Raw genomic sequence first — 18,199 nt, forward strand, 5'->3', positions numbered from 1 at the left:
AATTTTTGGACACTGGCACATCTGTACATTACCGTGTTGATATCTGGCAGTGCTTTCAACCATGCCACAAAAAGAGACAGAAGCCACAAGGATGGTTGGCCCACATCTCAACTTGGTTAGAAATAATCAAATGCAGAATTCATTCTAAGTCTTTTTCCCTTTGGGAAGTCAAGAAAAATATGACAATTCCTCACTTTGAATTAACCAGAGTAATTCTGATGATTTGTGCTTTCCACAGATAATTAAAATTCATAGCCCAAACTCATCCTCACCAAGACTTCTGACCTCTGCCTGAACAAACATTATGAGATATACCTAAGAAGCAGAAAATAATTTGTGGCTTGTTTTTTTCACTTATATTTTGTCAAGACAGCGTGGAATACTTGAAAGATGAGGGCAGGTGTCAGCAAACATGGATTTGAAGCCTGGCTCTGCTCTGTAACCCTGAGGCAAGACACTTGAAGCCTCATTTTGCTTGTCCGGAGGATGGAATGATAACAGCCACCCTTCGGGCCTGTTGTGATGATAAGTTAGTAAGTTTGCAAAGAGCCTGGGTCCTGGAAGGCCCTCAGGACACCGCAGCTCTTACCCTCACAGGTGGAAGCAGTGGTGAAGAGGAAAGTTGCTGATTAAAGTAAGAGAAAGAAATTCGGGAGAAAGGCATCAGGAAAACTAGCCATCAGTAGAATCAGATGTGGGCTTCCCAGGTGGCTCAGTGGTAAAGAATCTGCCTCTCAATGCAGGAGACGTGGGTTTGATCCCTGGGTCGGGAAGATCCCCTGGAGAAGGAAAATGGCAACTCACCCCAAGTATTCTTGCCCGGAGAATCCCCATGGACAGAGGAGCCTGGCAGGCTATATATAGTCCATGGGGTCACAAAGAGTTGGACACAACTTAGCAATTAAATCACCACCACCAGAGAATCAGACATTGGATAATTCACAACTATCTATGACTCCATTTCAGCCAGAATTAAATCTCTGAATGTCTTCTGATAAGATACAAGGTGCCTCATCAGCTAATAGAAGACTTCATATTTTCCCTTGTATGCTGTATATAAACATTTTTCAAATGACCATGAAATCTTGAAGGTATGGAATCCAAGAAGTAACAAGATGGCTAGCCACTGCTTCAGAGAGGAAGACGGAAAGTATAAGGAGAAGCGGGGGAAGATGGACTCTGACTATCTCTGGAAAACAGTCAGACTGTGGTGACTGTGTGGTGACAGTTTTCCAAAGACACTGTGTGGATTGTTCAAGTACAGTCACTGCAGATGAGCACAATGGATTTCAACGGAATAATCAACTTGAAAACACAAAACATCCTCTGTCCCCTAAACAAAGGGTACCTGAAAGGAATGCTATGTCAGGCGAAAAGGCAGGGCATAGGAAAACAGCAACGAGCACAGAACGAAGGAAGGAAAGAGATTTTCCCAGTGTGAAGCAGAAAGAGCTTCGTCTCATTTAAGGCCCCAGCTGCTCTCTACTGCATAAAGGCTTGTTTCTGAACTGTTTACAGGAAAGCCCAGAATTTATTCTGATTCCATTGGTCTTAAATAGGCATAAATACCACTTTACAACCTGTCCTTCTCATATTCAGCTTCAGTAACTATGTTTGGCAAGAGGATAAAACCCCTTGACTCTCTCTGATGTCACCCCCTTAGGTTCTGGTGAGGGTCTGAGGAATCTTGCCTGTGATTCGCTCAGCTAAGCTGAGCAGGATGGAGCCTCAAGGGCTGGTGCTCCCCAATTACTTGCCCATCAAGGACACGACTTCTAAGACTTCAACTCCAGTGTGGAGCAAACCAGACAAAATACTTGTCTCTGTTCCTCAATCCCTTAACTTTTAATCATTCCACGACTTCGCGCCGAAGGAGGACCCATGCAGAGCGCCCTTACCTGCCAGATCTGCTCTTCGCTCAAGGAGGTCAGGCGGTCACTCTTCAGAACCTCCTGAAGCAGACAATAAGGCAGCGTTAGAATGTCCTCCGGCCGACTCTTCAGGAGCTCAGAGAGGTGTTTCACTAAGAAATCGATCACTGCCTTCTCCAACAAAGTGAGGTTAAAGAGGTCAGCAAGTCTGTACAGATCCAAGTAATTAAAGCTATTTAATTCCTGGGTGTCAAAAAAATAAAAATAAAAATGGAAAAAGATTTCTTAGAAATCAATCCAAGAAAGAATAAGCAAGAAATTCAGACTCCCTGAAGTTTGCATCACAGGAGTGGGAGAAAGGGAACTATACAAAACAACAAAATCCTCATGAGGAGGATCTGGGCAGAGAATTGGTGTTCTAGAATTCAACATTTTTTTCCCCTTCTTTTGTCCCTCTTAAAACCCATGTACTTCAAGACGTCTTAATAAAAGGTAGGGAAGGGTTTCTGGTTTCACTGGCAAAAATGTTACTTTGCAACCTTTTAGGAACATTTTCCCAATGAAAGCAATGTTTTCATTTAAAGCTCTCAGGTGACACATTTCTTCCACTAAAGATAAAATGAGGGCAGGTAGAATGGGAGCCCTACTCTTTTTCCAAAATCCCAAATTAAACACAGAGTTAAAAACAACTGACAATGAACTAAAACAAAGATTTTTACATGTAAAGTCTCGGGGAATGAGGAAATCTCCCAGAAAAGATTCCTGGCCTGAGTAATTCTATACTGAATCCACCTGAGATGAACGATTTATAATTGTTCTTTGCTTTCTGGAAGCCTCAACAATTCAGTCAATGGCAATCTTTTCAGAGCTTCCGTAGCAATGCTTCATTGTGAGGGGGTGGGGTGGGATTTTACCTGTCTCTACAAGTTCTCAAACTCATAGCCAAGCTATAAAATAATGCCCCCAGAAGCCAGAACATCTATGAAACCTCTGCCTTGTAACTCTGCAAGAACCATATTGGGAACGCAGGTTTGTTGATAGAAAACTTACCTATTTCAAGCAGACTGAAAGTAGGCTTTGTCCTAGTTCTCCTCATTTTCAACTTGCAATTATTATTACAATATTCTCCAATGACTTAAAGAGTGCAGAACACCATCAAATCAGTATTTTACTCACTGACTGATTGATTTTCAACATGTATTATCACAGTATTTCCCAGTAACTTAAGGAATGCAGAACACCATCAGATGGCTATTTTACTTCACTGACTGATTTATTTTCAACATACTTAGCCCTATTTTTAGTAATCTAAAAAGTATTAGGAACTCTTTCTAAAACCTATATATTCTAATGCATCTGTTTCCATAATAGTTTAAGGTTTAAAGGAATTGTTCTAAACTGGCACTGTCCAGCTTGGCAGCCTACTAGCCAGCCACATGTACCTATTCAGCACTTGAAATGTAGCCAGTGTGATTTGAGATGTGCTGTAAGTGTTACACATGGGCTTCCCAGGTGGCGCAGTGGTAAAGAATTCACCTGCCAATGCAGGACACATGGGTTCAATCCCTGAGCTGGGAAGATCTCCTGGAAGAGGAAATGGCAACCCACTCCAGTATTGCTTGCCTGAGAATCCCATGGACAGAGGAGCCTGGTGGGTTACAAAGAGTCTGACAAGACTGAGTGACTGACCAAGCATGCATGCATAATGTTAAACATATATGAAAGCAAAGAGTAAGAAAAATAGAATGTAAAATGTCTCATTAATAATTTTTATATTGATTATATCTTGAAATGGTATTACTCTGGATATAGATTAAATATATTATCATTAATCTCACCTTTTTTTTTTTACTTTTAATGCAGCTACTAGAAAATTTAAAATTAACATATATGACTTCCATTATGTTTCTACTGTACAATGTTTTTCTAAATAATGAAAAGTATAGTGAAGATGTAAAAACAGGTCTTGGAGTAACAGCTGCATCATCATCAGAGTCACCTGATTCTTTTTCTTTAGATTCTATTTCTTTTGGTGGGAGATGACACTTTAATTACATTCCTAACAGGAGTCAAGCTACACGACTTCAGGAATCAGACATAAGATTCTGGCTCTTAATAGCTCTATTTGCCAACACAATTGAAAAAGAATAAATAACTTGTCTTTGAAATGAGGTTTACCACAGTTAACCACTAAAATTCATTACAACTCAAAATATCTAAGGATCCACTCACAGCCACTCAATTAAAATATGCTGGCTTTCCATTCAGCAGACTTTATCAAAGGAATACTGCAGATTCTGCCTCCAGTACCAATTTTTTTAAGTACTGTTTAAACTCATTCTCCAAGTCTTACCTTTCCAGATTGGTAAGTTCTACTATGGAAGGAAAGAATAGGTAACCCTTGCACGTGGAGCTTCTACAGCCAACTTTAGGACCATCTTCTTGGAATGAGTAAGTTATTTCTAGTCAGTACATCTAGGAAGCAAGTTTAACTGCTTCTGGGCCCTGGATATGATTTTAGCTTCCAGGTAAGTCACTCTGAGGCCTTCCCTGGCGGCTCAGCTGCTAAAGAATCTGCCTGCAATGCGGGAGGCCTGGGTTTGATCCCTGGGTTGGGAAGATCCCAAGGAGAAGAGAGAGGCTCCCCACTGCAGTATTCTGGCCTGGAGAACTCCACGGACCGCAGAGCCCATGCGGTCGCAGAGTCGGACGCAGCTGAGCGACTGGGCCACTACTGCTAAGTCACTGCGGCCCCTCAGAAGCCTGGGGTGTCGGCGCCTTTCAGGCACCGGGGCGCTCGCCCAAACCTCGCCTCAACTCAGCGGGGCAGCCGGCAGCACTGCGCAGAAGGACGGCCTGCGCAGAGGCAGGAGCCGCCAAGCTCGGCAAAGGAAAAGATGAACGCGCACAGCACAGGGCAGTGTTTTTTTCCCACTCATCCTGCCAAAACGGTGTACACGCCATGAGTTTGGGGCTGGATTATGCAGTGCAATCAAATATTCTTTTTTAAGTATCTCTGTATAGAGATACTGGGTTTCTTCTGATTAGAAGTCAGTCCAGTTCAAAACTGCAGAGGACCAGAGAATTAACTTAATACGGGATTTTAAAAAGTGTGTTTTTCTTCTGCTGTGTTCCTTTTGAATGTAATCATTTAATTCCTACTCCCACAGTCCTGAAATATTTTTGTTTCCTAAGGGTGTGATTTTATATCACTCCCAAATCCAATCTAGCAAAGCATTTGATATTAGTGGAGAACGAAGGCTACATGGACAAGTGTCAAGGCTTGAGTGAAGAGAAAGGGCAAACTCAACTAACATATACTGGTGTAGAAGAGAAACACAGTTAAAAGTCTGCTCCCTGCCTTTACCTTTTCATTTCTCCTCTCTTCTGCTTAAGAGCATAATTTCCCCAAATCGCCAGTGCTCTCTCTGTCCAAGCTCCTGGTTCCCCTTGCTATGCATACTTAGCACCTCGGGAGTCACACTGTGTAAAGTGGAGAATTGAGAGGAAAAAAGAAAACCTTCACTGAGGTCTTGATACCACAATACACATCCCTCCTACTGGGGCCATGTGCTCATGGGAGTCTTGAGCAAAATCATCACTTCTTGTTCTATTGGCTAAGACCATGTGCAAACAAAAATTAATGCTGCTTTTAAGGATTCCCATTAATGTGATGGGGGAGGTGGGAAGCAATGGTTAAACTGCACTGAATATTCACCTATAATTCTCTGCATGAAAAAAAAAAATCATCACTGTTATGGAAATAGTGCCATTATGTGTCTGGTTATAAACAGTAATATATTTCTTCATTTCATAAAACTCAGGAAGTACAAAGTATGGAAAAGAAAACAAAAATCATTCCTATTTCACCATGCAGAGATAATCACTATTAATGTTTCTGTACATATTTCTCGACTTTTTTTGAAATAACTCTTTTATACATATAAGAAAGAGAAAGGACAATTGTATTCAGGAGCAGAACAAACCATCAGCAGCCACAGGCACTCAGAGGCAATCCAGGTTGGTGGAAAAGAGCAAAGCCCACAGAATCAGGTAGACCTGGTTCAAATCCAGTGTGTTAATTATTATTATTGTTGGCTATGACCTTGGATCAGACACTGAACCTCTGTTATTCCTCATTTACAAAATGGAGAGTCCACCCAGTTCATAGGGTTGTTATAGAGATGAGAGAAAAGCACCACACAGCTTGGTCCATAGAAAGCAGACAGTAGATTTGGCAGGCAGGGAACCATTAAGTACATTTGAGCACTGTTGTTTGGCATCCATAAACCCTGATTCATCATTGATGCAAGGAGGGCAAAGTGAAGAATCTGGTCCCTTCATGTATCAAAGTCTTAAATAAGCTGCACCAGTAAGTCAGGGAAAAGGAGGCAAGCCCAGTAAAAAACCATGCAATTGAGTCATAAACTGAGTCATAAATTGATTGATGTTAAGGCCTCCCACATCTGTATTATTAGCCCAAACCTCTCTCCTAAGCTCTGAATTCATTTTCCCAACTGCCGATAAGAGGACATCTTCTCTTGGATATTCCACAGACATACTGAACTCAACAAACCAATGCTGAACTTATATTTTGCAAACCTGCATCTTTTCCTATATCCCCCTTCTTGGAGAATGACCACATTCTGTCCCCACAGCAGGGTCCCCAAAGGTGGCCCATATCCCTCCCTCATAGCCAGTTGGTCACCAAGTTCTATTTGCTCTTCCACCTTAGCATTTCTTGTTCTGTTCACCGTCTCCTATCCAGACTTCCTACAATAGTGTCCTGAATTGCACTTTCCTGCTTCCAGTACCAGACTCTCAATCCTCTCTTTTTATGAGACTCGAACCATAGTGATCATCTGTTTAAAACCCATCAACAGGTATCCATTGGCTTAATGGAGAAAAGTCCAAACTCAGTTACAATGCAGAGTCATCCATAACCTGCTGACCTGCTTACCCTGTAATGTAAGAGTCCCACACACCTTTGCTTGGCTCCTGCCGTTTCAATGACTTACACATTCACATCATGGGCCAGAACCACACCAGGCATACATAAAACAGAGACAAAGATAAATAGGCAGGTCCTAGGCTTCATAAGATGTACAGTCTATTGGAAGAGTAAGCCATTAATAAAAAATGTTGAAAATAAATGGAAAGTTATCACTGAGGTAAAGGTTACAAAGGGTAGAACAGGGAGCTATATAATGCCCAGTGGATAGATTTGACCTGGAGTGGAAAGATACTAATGGTGGCCCATGGGAGCCAACATGCAGCTGATACTGAAGAAGAGCAGATTCACTTGGCAAAGGGTGGGGTGGGGTGCATATTAACTATATTTTCTTGTTTTCTTGTATCTTGATGCTCTGGCATCAGGGGCCTCACTGACTGGGGAGAGAGACCGCCTCTCCCTTGGGATAGCCAAGTTTTAGAAGGATGCACCTTTCATATGCAGAGTAACCAATCAAGAGCCCAAACTACCACCCACCTCCTCTAGCTGGCTCCTACACTCTGGGTGTCAATATTCCTCTGCATTCCCAGGTGTCTCAAGTGATAAAGAACCCACCTGCCAATGCAGGATCCACAGGAGATGCAGGTTTGATCCCTGGATTGGGAAGATCCCCTGGAGAAGGAAATGGCACCCCACTACAGTATTCTTGTCTGGGAAATCCTATGGACAGAGGAGCCTGGTGAGCTAAAGTCCATGAGGTCCAGAGTCGGACACTACAGAAGTGACTGAGCATGCACACGCTCAACGAACCCAGGGGTAAGTAGCAGACACCTAGAGATGGCCTACATACCTTAGACTGACTAAGCCTGCTTATCTGCCTTGTCCTTCCCGAGGAAGCCACAACAAATGCTCTTGCCCACTATTTCACTTCACTCCTTCCACCTCCTGTTCAACCCTGGAACTTCCCCCTGTGGCCCCATGGGCTTTGCCATGCTGTTTCCTCTTGGGAACTGTAAGTAACAAAGTATCATTTCAATGGCAGTGGTCTCCTAATTTGTTGGTTTTACCCTCAGTTTAGTTCAATTCCTCAGTTGTGTCCGACTCTTTGTGACCCCATGGGCCGTAGCACGCCAGGCTTCCCTGTGCATCACCAACTCCCAGAGCTTGCTCAAACTCATGTCCATCAAGTCAGTGACGCCATCCAACCATCTCATCTTCTGTCATCCCCTTCTCCTCCCGCCTTCACTCTTTCCCAGCATCAGGGTCTTTTCAAATGAGTCAGTTCTTCGCATCAGGTGACCAAAGGACTGGAGCTTCAGCTACAGCATCAGTCCTTCCAATGAATAGTCAGGACTGATTTCCTGTAGGACAGACTGGTTGGAACTCCTTGAAGTCCAAGGGACTCTTAGGAGTCTTCTCCAACACCACAGTTCAAAAGTATCAATTCTTTGGCACTCACCTATCTTTACAGTTCAACTCTTACATCCATACATGACTACTCAAAAAACCATAGCTTTGACTAGATGGACCTTTGTTGGCAAAGTAATGTCTCTGTTTTTAATATGCTGTCTAGGTTGGCCACTTTTCTTCCAAGGAGCAAGCATCTTTTAATTTCATGGCTGCAGTCACCATCTGCAGTGATTTTGGAGCCCCCCAAAATAAAGTCTCTCACTGTTTCAATTGTTTCCCCATTTGCCATGAAGTGATCAGACCAGATGCCATGATCTTAGTTTTCTGAATGTTGAGCTTTAAGCCAACTTTTTCACTCTCCTCTTTCACTTTCATTAAGAGGCTTTTCAGTTGTTCTTCACTTTCTGCCATAAGGGTGGTGTCATCTGTGTATCTGAGGTTACTGATATTTCTCCCAGTGATCTTGATTCCAGCTTGTGCTTCTTCCAGCCCAGCGTTTCTCATGATGTACTCTGCATATAAGTTAAATAAGCAGGGTGACAATATACAGCCTTGACATACTCCTTTCCCAATCTGGAACCAGACTGTTGTTCCAAGTCCAGTTCTAACTGTTGCTTCTTGACCTGCATACAGATTTCTCAGGAGGCAGGTCAGGTAGGCTGGTATTCCCATCTCTTTAAGAATTTTCACAGTTTGTGGTGATCCACACAGTCAAAGGCTTTGGTGTAGTCAATAAAGCAGAAATAGATGTTTTTCTGGAACTCTCTTGCTTTTCCGATGATCTAGTGGATGTTGGCAATTTGATCTCTGGTTCCTCTGCCTTTTCTAAATCCAGCTTAAACATCAAGAAGTTCACAGTTAACGTACTGTTGAAGCCTGGCTTAGAGAATTTTGAGCATTACTTTGCTGGCATATGAGATGAGTACAATTGTGCGGTAGTCTGAACATTCTTTGGCATTGCCTTTCTTAGGGATTGGAATGAAAACTGACCTTTTTCAGTCCTGTGGCCACTGCTGAGTTTTCCAAATTTGCTGGCATATTGAGTGCAGCACTTTCACAGCATCATCTTTCAGGATTTGAAATAGCTCAACTAGAATTCCATTACCTCCACTAGCTTTGTTCATAGTGATGGTTCCTAAGGCCCCCTTGACTTCGCATTCCAGGATATCTCGCCCTAGGTGAGTGATCACACCATCGTGGTTATCTGCATCATGGAGATCTTTTTTGTATCGTTCTTCTGTGTATTCTTGGCACCTCTTCTTAATATCTTCTGCTTCTGTTAGGTCCATACCATTTCTGTCCTTTATCGACCCCATCTTTGCATGAAATGTTTCCTTGGTATCTCTAATTTTCTTGAAGAGATCTCTAGTCTTTCCCATTCTATTGTTTTCCCCTATTTCTTTGCACTGATCACTGAGGAAGGTTTTCTTATTTCTCCTTGCTATTCTTTAGAACTCTGCATTCAAATGTATTTATCTTTCCTTTTCTCCTTTGCCTTTCATTTATCTTCTTTTCACAGCTATTTGTAAGGCCTCCTCAGACAACCATTTTGCCTTTTTGCATATCTTTTTCTTGGGGATGGTCTTGATCACTGCCTCCTGTACAATGTCATGAACCTCTGTCCATAGTTCTTCAGGCACTCTATCAGATCTAATCCCTTGAATCTACTCGTCACTTCCATTGCATAATCATAAGGGATTTAATTTAGGTCATACCTGAATGGTCTAGTGGTTTTCCCTACTTCCTTCAATTTAAGTCTGAATTTTGCAATAAGGAGTTCATGATCTGAGCCACAGTCAGCTTCCGGTCTTGTTTTTGCTGACTGTATAAAGCTTCTCCATCTTTGGCTGCAAAGAATATAATCAATCTGACTTCGGTGTTGGCCATCTGGTGATGTCCATGTGTAGGGTCTTCTCTTGTGTTGTTGGAAGAGGGTGTTTGCTATGACCAGTGCATTCTCTTGACAAAACTATTAGCCTTTGCCCTGCTTCATTCTGTACTCCAAGGCCAAATTTGCCTGTTACTCCAGGTATTTCTTTACTTCCCACTTTTACTTTCCAGTCCCCTATAATGAAAAGGACATCTTTTTTGGGTGTTAGTTCTAGAAGGTCTCGTAGGTCCTCATAGAACCATTCAACTTCAGCTTCTTCAGCATTACTGGTCGGGGCATAGACTTGGGATTGTAGTGATACTGAATGGTTTGCCTTGGAAACAAACAGAGATCATTCTGTCGTTTTTGAGATTGCATCCAAGTACTGCATTCCAGACTCTTTTGTTGACTCTGATAGCTACTCCATTTCTTCTAAGGGATTCTTGCCCACAGTAGTAGATATAATGGTCATCTGAGTTAAATTCACCCAGTCCAGTCCATTTTAGTTTGCTGATTCCTAAAATGTTGATGTTCACTCTTGCCATCTCCTGTTTGACCCTTCCAATTTGCCTTGATTCATGGACCTAACATTCCAGGTTCCTATGCAATATTGCTCTTTACAGCATTGGACTTTACTTCCATTACCAGTCACATCCACAACTGGGTGTTGTTTTTGTTTTGGCTCCATCCCTTCATTTTTTCTGGAATTATTTCTCCATTCTTCTCTAGTAGCATATTGGGCACCTATTGACCTGGGGAGTTCATCTTTCAGTGTCCTATCTTTTCACCTTTTCATACTGTTCAAGGGGTTCTCAAGGCAAGGATACTGAAGTGGTTTGCCATTCCCTTCTCCAGTGGACCAGGTTTTGTCAGAAGTCTCCACCATGACCCGTCCTCTTAGGTGGCCCTACACAACATGGCTCATAATTTCATTGTCTGACAAAGCTGTGGTCCATGTGATCAGTTTGGTTAGTTTCCTGTCACTGTGGTTTTCATTCTATCTGCCCCCTGATGGATAAGGATAAGAGGCTTATCAGGAAGAAGCTTCCTGATGGGAGAGACTTACTGAGGGGGAAACTGGGACTTATTCTGAAGGGCGGGGCCATGCTCAGTAAATCTTTAATCCAATTTTCTGTTGATGGGCAGGGCTGTGTTCCCTCCCTGTTGTTTGACCTGAGGCCAAACTATGGTGGAGGTGATGAAGATAATGAAGATAATGACCTCCTTCAGAAGGTCCCATGCACGCCCTGCTGCACTCAGCACCCTGGACCCCACAGCAGGCCACCGCTGATGCACACCTCTGTCAGAGACTCCTAGACACTCATGGACAAGTCTGGGCCAAGTCTGTTGACTACAAGATGGTGGAGCAGAAGGACGTATGCTTATCTTCTCCTGCGAGAACTCCAAAATTACAACTCGCTGCTGAACAACCGTTGACAGCAGAATGTTGGATCCCATGAAAAAGAGACACCCCATGTCCAAGGGCAAAGGAGAAGCCCCAGCAAGACAGTAGGAGGGGAAATTCACATTTAGAATCAAGCGCCATACCTGCCAGAGACGCTCGGCGGGCTCTAACAAACCTTGCGCGCACCAGGACACAGAGACCCCGCAGAGACGGAGCCAGAACTGTGTCTGAGTGTCTCCTGCGGGGGTATGGATTAGCAGTGGCCTGTTGCAGGGGCAGAGAGCCACCAGAACTTACACAGGCCTGGGGAAACAGACTCTTGAAGGGCACAATCAAAACCTTGTGTGCACCAGGAACCGGGAGAAAGGAGCAGAGCCCCCAAGAGACTGGTTTCACCATACCTGAATAGTAATAAAACCTACATTTTAAAACAGGATGGTGATGGGATTGAGAGAGAATATTCCAGAAGAAGCAACACTTGCAAAATTCCTATGGATAAGGAAAGTGTTTGCATCTTTCTATTTGACCTTATCTGAAGTGGCATGTCCCCCTTTCTCTCCATGCCTCCCTCTATCACATTACTCCACTTTCTTTGCCTGGAGCATGCATCACTATCTGAGATTATCTTCTGCATTTATTTGCCTACTTATTCATGAGGTGTGTGTCCCCTTTCCCAAGTCCCAAGTTCTACAGGAAAAGGGACTTATCTGTTTTATTCACTGCTATATCCCTAACGCTGCAAACACTGCCAGGCACATGGTGGGGGCTCAAGCCACACTTACTGAATGAATGGATCCATTTTACTTTTTCAGCTTCCCTTGACCACTTCCTTCTTTGGGCCCCCACCCTGTCCCCTGTAGATTTCTAGCACTCCACTTGTCACTGTAAACAAATGCTCTTTGATGACAGATCTGCCTACTAAATCTAAAGTGCCAAGGACTGTACTGTGCCCCGCCCCTGGTGTTTATCAGGGAACAGACGTTCAGTACATAGGAATGTGGTGAAAGAACGACATGAGCTTTTTCCACGTATTTATAACCGAGCAAAACCAGAATGGGCCATGCCTCTCCAACATGTCTACCCAATTTTGAATATCATCCAAATTGGGCCATTTTCATACCTCACTTTCCTCCCTCATCTTCCCTGTCTCTTTCTGGTCTTCCTATACATATGCAAGGCAAAGCCAGTGGCCAGTTTTGCAAATGGGAAAATTGTTACTAATATCCTAGAGTTGAAAGTGTTTAAAGATGAGCTGAATATAATAGATCTGCTGTGAAAAAAATTCAATATTTCAATCCACCCAAAATTTCTTTTTTAGCCCAAGAAAATTACTTTCTCTATCAACTGGCTATTCAGATCAAAGTAGCTTTTCAAATGATACTTTCTTCTAGCTATGAGATTGTCTCCCTTCTCTTATATACTGTGACTTAGAAATCCAAGTAACCAAGGAGAGGCAGTGGTTTTGAATTGAAGTTATAGCTCAGCAGCAAGAAACTCTCTTGAGTAAAAGGAAAATCTTTTATTTTTCTAAAAAGGTTTCATTTCTGTCACACTGCTTCTCACTTGAAATTTACTTTCTATTCAGAATTATGGTGTATACATTGTTGTTCTTTGGGGAATCTTTTTAAATAGTATTTATTTTCCTCTGGTTTAGGGCTATTTGGCTTCTCTCTTCCCTTCTATTTGTTTCTTATAGTGTGAATGACAAGTTAAATAACAAAAGAAGAGCCATAAAATGTGTCCCCAATACTATAGTAGCTATGGAAGAAATACCAGTTTTGCAAGTACAATAGTTCTTAAACCTTATATATTCCCCAAATTCAATCTTTTGGTGTGGCCTATTTCCTTAATTAATTAAAAATGGTTACTCCCCAGATTAACTATTGAATACACAGTAGAGGAAAAAAAAGCACAGGAAAGGAAAAATGCTATCTTATTTTGGCTTATATTCAAAGGTAATTACTTTTGTGAGGCAAATTATCAGGTGGTAAGATGTGAGTGAAAGTGGAGGCAGGTTGGGGGCTGTGGGTGAATTCTGTGGCCCTTTTACCAAGCCAAGGGAGACAGAATAAGTTCACTTTTGTGAGGGTGGTGGGGTTCTCATCTGTAACTGAGCGACTGGTCTTTATGTATTAACAAGTGTCTTTGAATATCCTAATTAAGCAACTATTAATGATTAGTGATGAAAGTTCATACAAGACAAAAGAAAGATCAGAGAAGATTTAAGCCCATCCCTGAACCAGTGTTACCCAGACACTGCATTCTAATATACTTTCTTGAACAGGAGAAAATGGTGCAGCCTCACAGCTGAGGTCTGCAGGTTCACTGTATATAACCCACAGCCTGGCTCATGTACGCCACATCCTAGAGATGTGTGTTGACACGTGCCAACGCTGATACAAGCTGGAAATCAACAGTGCGTATTTCTAATACGTAGTCTGTCGTTGTTTCAGACACACTCACGTGTATCCTGGCCTAACTGTCAGGAGCCCCTGGCCCATCCAGCACAGAAGTTTGATCAGAGCCCTGGCTGGGAATTACACAGAGCACAGAAAATACTAATTGTCTTGTGACTGCATCTACTGCAGTGTATCCCCAATGTCAGCCCCACTCATTCTCTTCCTCAAATCTAGGAGCCCATGTTAAAATGACAAGATTAGAAAATCTAATGAAGATGCTTTAATACCATGGATACCTATGCAAAACACAGCCTTAATAACACCTATTTCTCTTGTCACTTCATGTAATTCTGAGACCATTACTGACTTGCGAAACAAAAGTGAGCATCAACAACCTGTATGATAAGAATGGAAGACTATGAATTATGCTCAAGATAAACCACCTCTCTCAAGGTCAAATTAAAAGTAATGCTCTTTGATTTCCTGAATTCCCCACGCCTCCCTCACAAGAAGACCAAACTGAATGGGATTCCAAATTTTTCGAGGTAATAATACTTAAAAGATGTGACTATCTTGACAATGCTGTGTTTCATTGTTATAATTATAACCTTTCTTTTCCAATTATTGATCCCCTTCATTTATACCTCCCTTCAAAATGTCATCTCAATTACCACATGTCAATACTTTACTAAGATAGAGATGGTCAAGAGAGATAGTGGTTTCTATGCCTCTCATCTAATAGCATGCATGAAACTTGAAGTTCTATTATAAAATGTTGATAATGTCTGAGGATGTCTCTAAATGAAAAGTCACTCTTGCTACGGAAGTCAAGAAGTCTTAAAAAAAAAAAAAAAACCATTCACAAATAGATTCAAAATAGCCTGCTACAGTTACTCTACATGTAAAACCAGTATGATCTGATTTTTAGCAAGTTAACTAGAAGTTAAGTAAAAACACTGTATTGGCTGCTTATAGAGACCAAGTACCAAGTCAGACATAGTAAATATGAAGCTTTTTGTCACTAAGTTCTCATGTTTCCCACTTCAAGTCTCCTGTCACATCCCAATGAACTTGTCACTAAGCTGTTCATGCAGATATCTTCCAATAAGTAAAAAGCTTCCAGTAAGCTAGTAAAAGGTAGGTTTTATATCTTATGCTTTTTGTATCCTGTACAATACCAATGACAATGCTTTATCACAGATTGTAATTTTAAAATATTTGTTGGATTATGAATTTTAAAAACCAACACATTTGGTTTTTGTATTTTGAGAGTTATGTTTTAGTTGGTGGAAATTTTTAGGACTTCAAGCCCAGGAGACAGCATCTCAAGTAACCCTGAGAGAATTGCTCTGAGGAGGCCAGGTTCTCTGAGGGGGTGAGGAGGGGGGAGTCAGGTTATATAGAAGTATTACAACAAAGGGCAGGTTTTCTGAACATCAGATTATTGTTAATTAAAGAAAACCAGAGATCTCAAATTAAGGAATTTAGTGCTTTTCTACATATGGGAAGATGCAAGAGTCTGGGCTTACCAAAATCATTCCTTTCATGTGCATCTCAGCTATTCTTTCTGTTCTCTTAAGTGTTTACAATTATGACATTCAAAAGTCAGGTGGGACCTCCCTCCAACACAATCCTCCCACTTGCTATTGTCATGTCACAAACTCATGAGTGCAGCCAGAATACTGGAGTGGGCAGCCTTTCCCTTCTCCAGGTGCTCTTCCCAACCCAGGGATTGAACCCAGGTCTCCGGCATTGTGGGAAGATTCTTTACTGGCCTAGCCACAAGGGCAGAAAACCAGAGATCTCAAATTAAGGAATTTAGTGCTCTTCTACATATGGGAAGATGCAAGAGTCTGGGCTTACCAAAATCACTCCTTTCATGTGCATCTCAGCTATCCTGGGCCAGTATCCTGTGTTTTCCCCATCCTGAGCTCCCCTGGGGCTCACCGTGGGGAGTGACTGCAGTCCTGGTGGCCGCGAGATGGCAGGTATTCACAGCCTTCCTCAGGAACCCACCCTGGAGGGCTGCAATCACTGATGACTGTGACATCCTTGTTTACTGATACGGCAGGAAATGTTCCAGTTCTCAGTCCCTCCCTTGGTCAGGAATTTGACCAACATGCGGGAGACATTTCATGACAATTGCTGTCCCACAGTGCTGAGAGGCTCCTCCCAGATTAGGCCAAAGTTCTCACTGATATGCCACTGCAGGTGTTAATTCCCAGGGTAGCCTCACTGATGGATTATAAAAGGTCCCCTGGATCCACTATCTTCTAACCTATTATAATCCAGGAGACACTTCCCTTGTTTGAAAAAAAAAAAAGCAATATGTTTAAAAAAAAATTTTTTTTTTTTTTTTAAAGAATATCCATGACTTCAAGTGGAAAGGAGAAAAGACAATTCGGTTATAGGTCTGGTTTTACAACAGAGCAACATTAACTGATTGCTCACGATTAGCTGAGAAAGGCACTCTCAAATATTAAATCTGAACTTCAATATTAGATCTCTCTTGATGCTAACTACCCATCGTGGCTTTTATAAAACTGATAAACATGGGGGAACACCCACTTGTGCCAGATGTATCAGGCCTGGCTTCCACAGTGAATCTTGGGTCTTCTGTCTTTTCACAGGCTTCTTAGAATGCTGAAAGGAACCTTACTTCTCTCTGTATTGAGTGATAACCAGAATATATAAAGGTCTATGCTGTATAACAGAAGTACAACAAACACCATCAGTGGTGGGAAGGAGGATGACAACCAGGATCAGATTCCTCTTGCTAAAAGAAAGCCAAACCACTCCAGCTGGAAAGCCTGTTCCCTCCGCTGACTTCTAATTTCAGGAGCTATTTGTATACTTGAGCCATTTACTCAGCCCTTGTGCATAAAGGGGACTTCCCTGGTGGCTCAGAGGTGAAAGCGTCTGACTGCAATGCCAGAGACCCGGGGTTTGATCCCTGGATCGGGAAGATCCCCTGGAGAAGGAAATGGCAACCCACTCCAGTATTCTTGCCTGGAGAATTCCATGGACGGAGGAGCCTGGTAGGCTACAGTCCATGGGGTTGCAAAGAATCGGACACGACTGAGCGACTTCACTTTCACTCGTGTGTAAAGGTGCAGACTGAATCTGTACTTCTTTATATCTTCCTCTCTATCTTCATCAAGTGGCTACTTTATAAATTTTGATTGGTGGATAGTGAATAAATAATAAAGATTATCAGACCTTTAAAAATTCAACTTCTACTGCCTTTACTTCTTAGTTTACAGGGAAAACACTGATTATCCTACTTCTCTAGAAGTATTCTAATATTTAAAAATACTTGAATAATTTACTATATACTAAATAAACTGATTAAATACTTTTAATATATAAATATTTAAAATGCCTAGAACGTTAGTCACACTGGGAAAAAAATACGGTAGCCAGAGGGCTTCTCTGGTGGTTAAGAATCCACCTGCCAGTGCAGGGGACATGGGTTTGATTCTCTGTCTGGGAGAATCCCACATGTCGCAGGGCAACCAAGCCTGCGCACCACAGCTGCTGAGCCTGTGCCCTGGAGTGTGGGAGCCACAGCGGCTGAGCCCGCAGCACAGCCTCTGAAGCCTGTATGCCTAGAGCCCACGCTCTACAACGAGAGAAGCCACCACAAGCGCCCAGGTACCGCAAGGAAGAGCGGCCTCCACTCGATGCAACTAGAGAAAGCCCACGCCCAGCACTGAAGACCCAGCACAACCAGAAATAAAATAAATAAATATACACATATGGCAGCCCAGAAACAGAGAGAGAAAAAATAGTTATTGCCTAAACTTTTCACAACTGTATGTTGTTTTGGGGCTACAATTCAATAGTAGGTATATTGCTGTTCTTTATAACTGAGAAAAATGATAAGTTCAACTTCTGCATGTTTATTTGAGTCTACAATTTTATATTTTCCCTGTCTCCTTCCCTAGGTTGTAAATTGTGTGGACAAGGAACTGGCTGCATCTTCAGTCTGGTGTGGCAGGGAAAGCATATGCGTTGAAGCTGATACATATGGATGACCTTAGCAAGTGATGAACCTCTCAGTAGGAAAGTGGAAAAAGAAGTCCAATTCTTTGAATGGAAAAGGTGAGTCTAATGTTTTCATTAGAAAAATGCAAAAGGTGATCTGTGGTAAGGATTGCCAAAAACATATGTAAGGGACCTTCTACATAGTAGATGCTCAACATAGCTATCTCATTATTGTTACTCATGGGCTTCCGTTGTAGCTTAGTCGGTAAAGAATCTGCCTGCAACTCAGGAGACCTGGGTTCGATT

General features: G+C 42.2%; 1 protein-coding gene across 12 annotated transcripts in view; it reads right to left on the reverse strand.

Moving 5' to 3' along the window:
- Positions 1 to 18,199, reverse strand: part of KLHL32 (kelch like family member 32) — a 209,316-nt gene that overhangs the window by 63,823 nt on the left and 127,294 nt on the right. For 8 of the 12 annotated variants that reach the window (XM_070450085.1, XM_070450090.1, XM_070450081.1 and 5 more), the window contains one exon: positions 1,899 to 2,114. The exons of 2 other annotated variants lie outside the window; for them this stretch is intronic. In XM_070450085.1, coding sequence (XP_070306186.1) covers positions 1,899 to 2,114 — 216 coding nt within the window. Of the gene's footprint in view, positions 1 to 1,898; positions 2,115 to 18,199 lie in introns of those variants that run through there. 2 more of the 12 variants (XM_070450086.1, XM_070450093.1) reach the window with 2 other exon arrangements.

Source organism: Odocoileus virginianus, chromosome 19 (genome assembly GCF_023699985.2).
Source record: "Odocoileus virginianus isolate 20LAN1187 ecotype Illinois chromosome 19, Ovbor_1.2, whole genome shotgun sequence".
Lineage (NCBI taxonomy): Eukaryota > Metazoa > Chordata > Mammalia > Artiodactyla > Cervidae > Odocoileus > Odocoileus virginianus.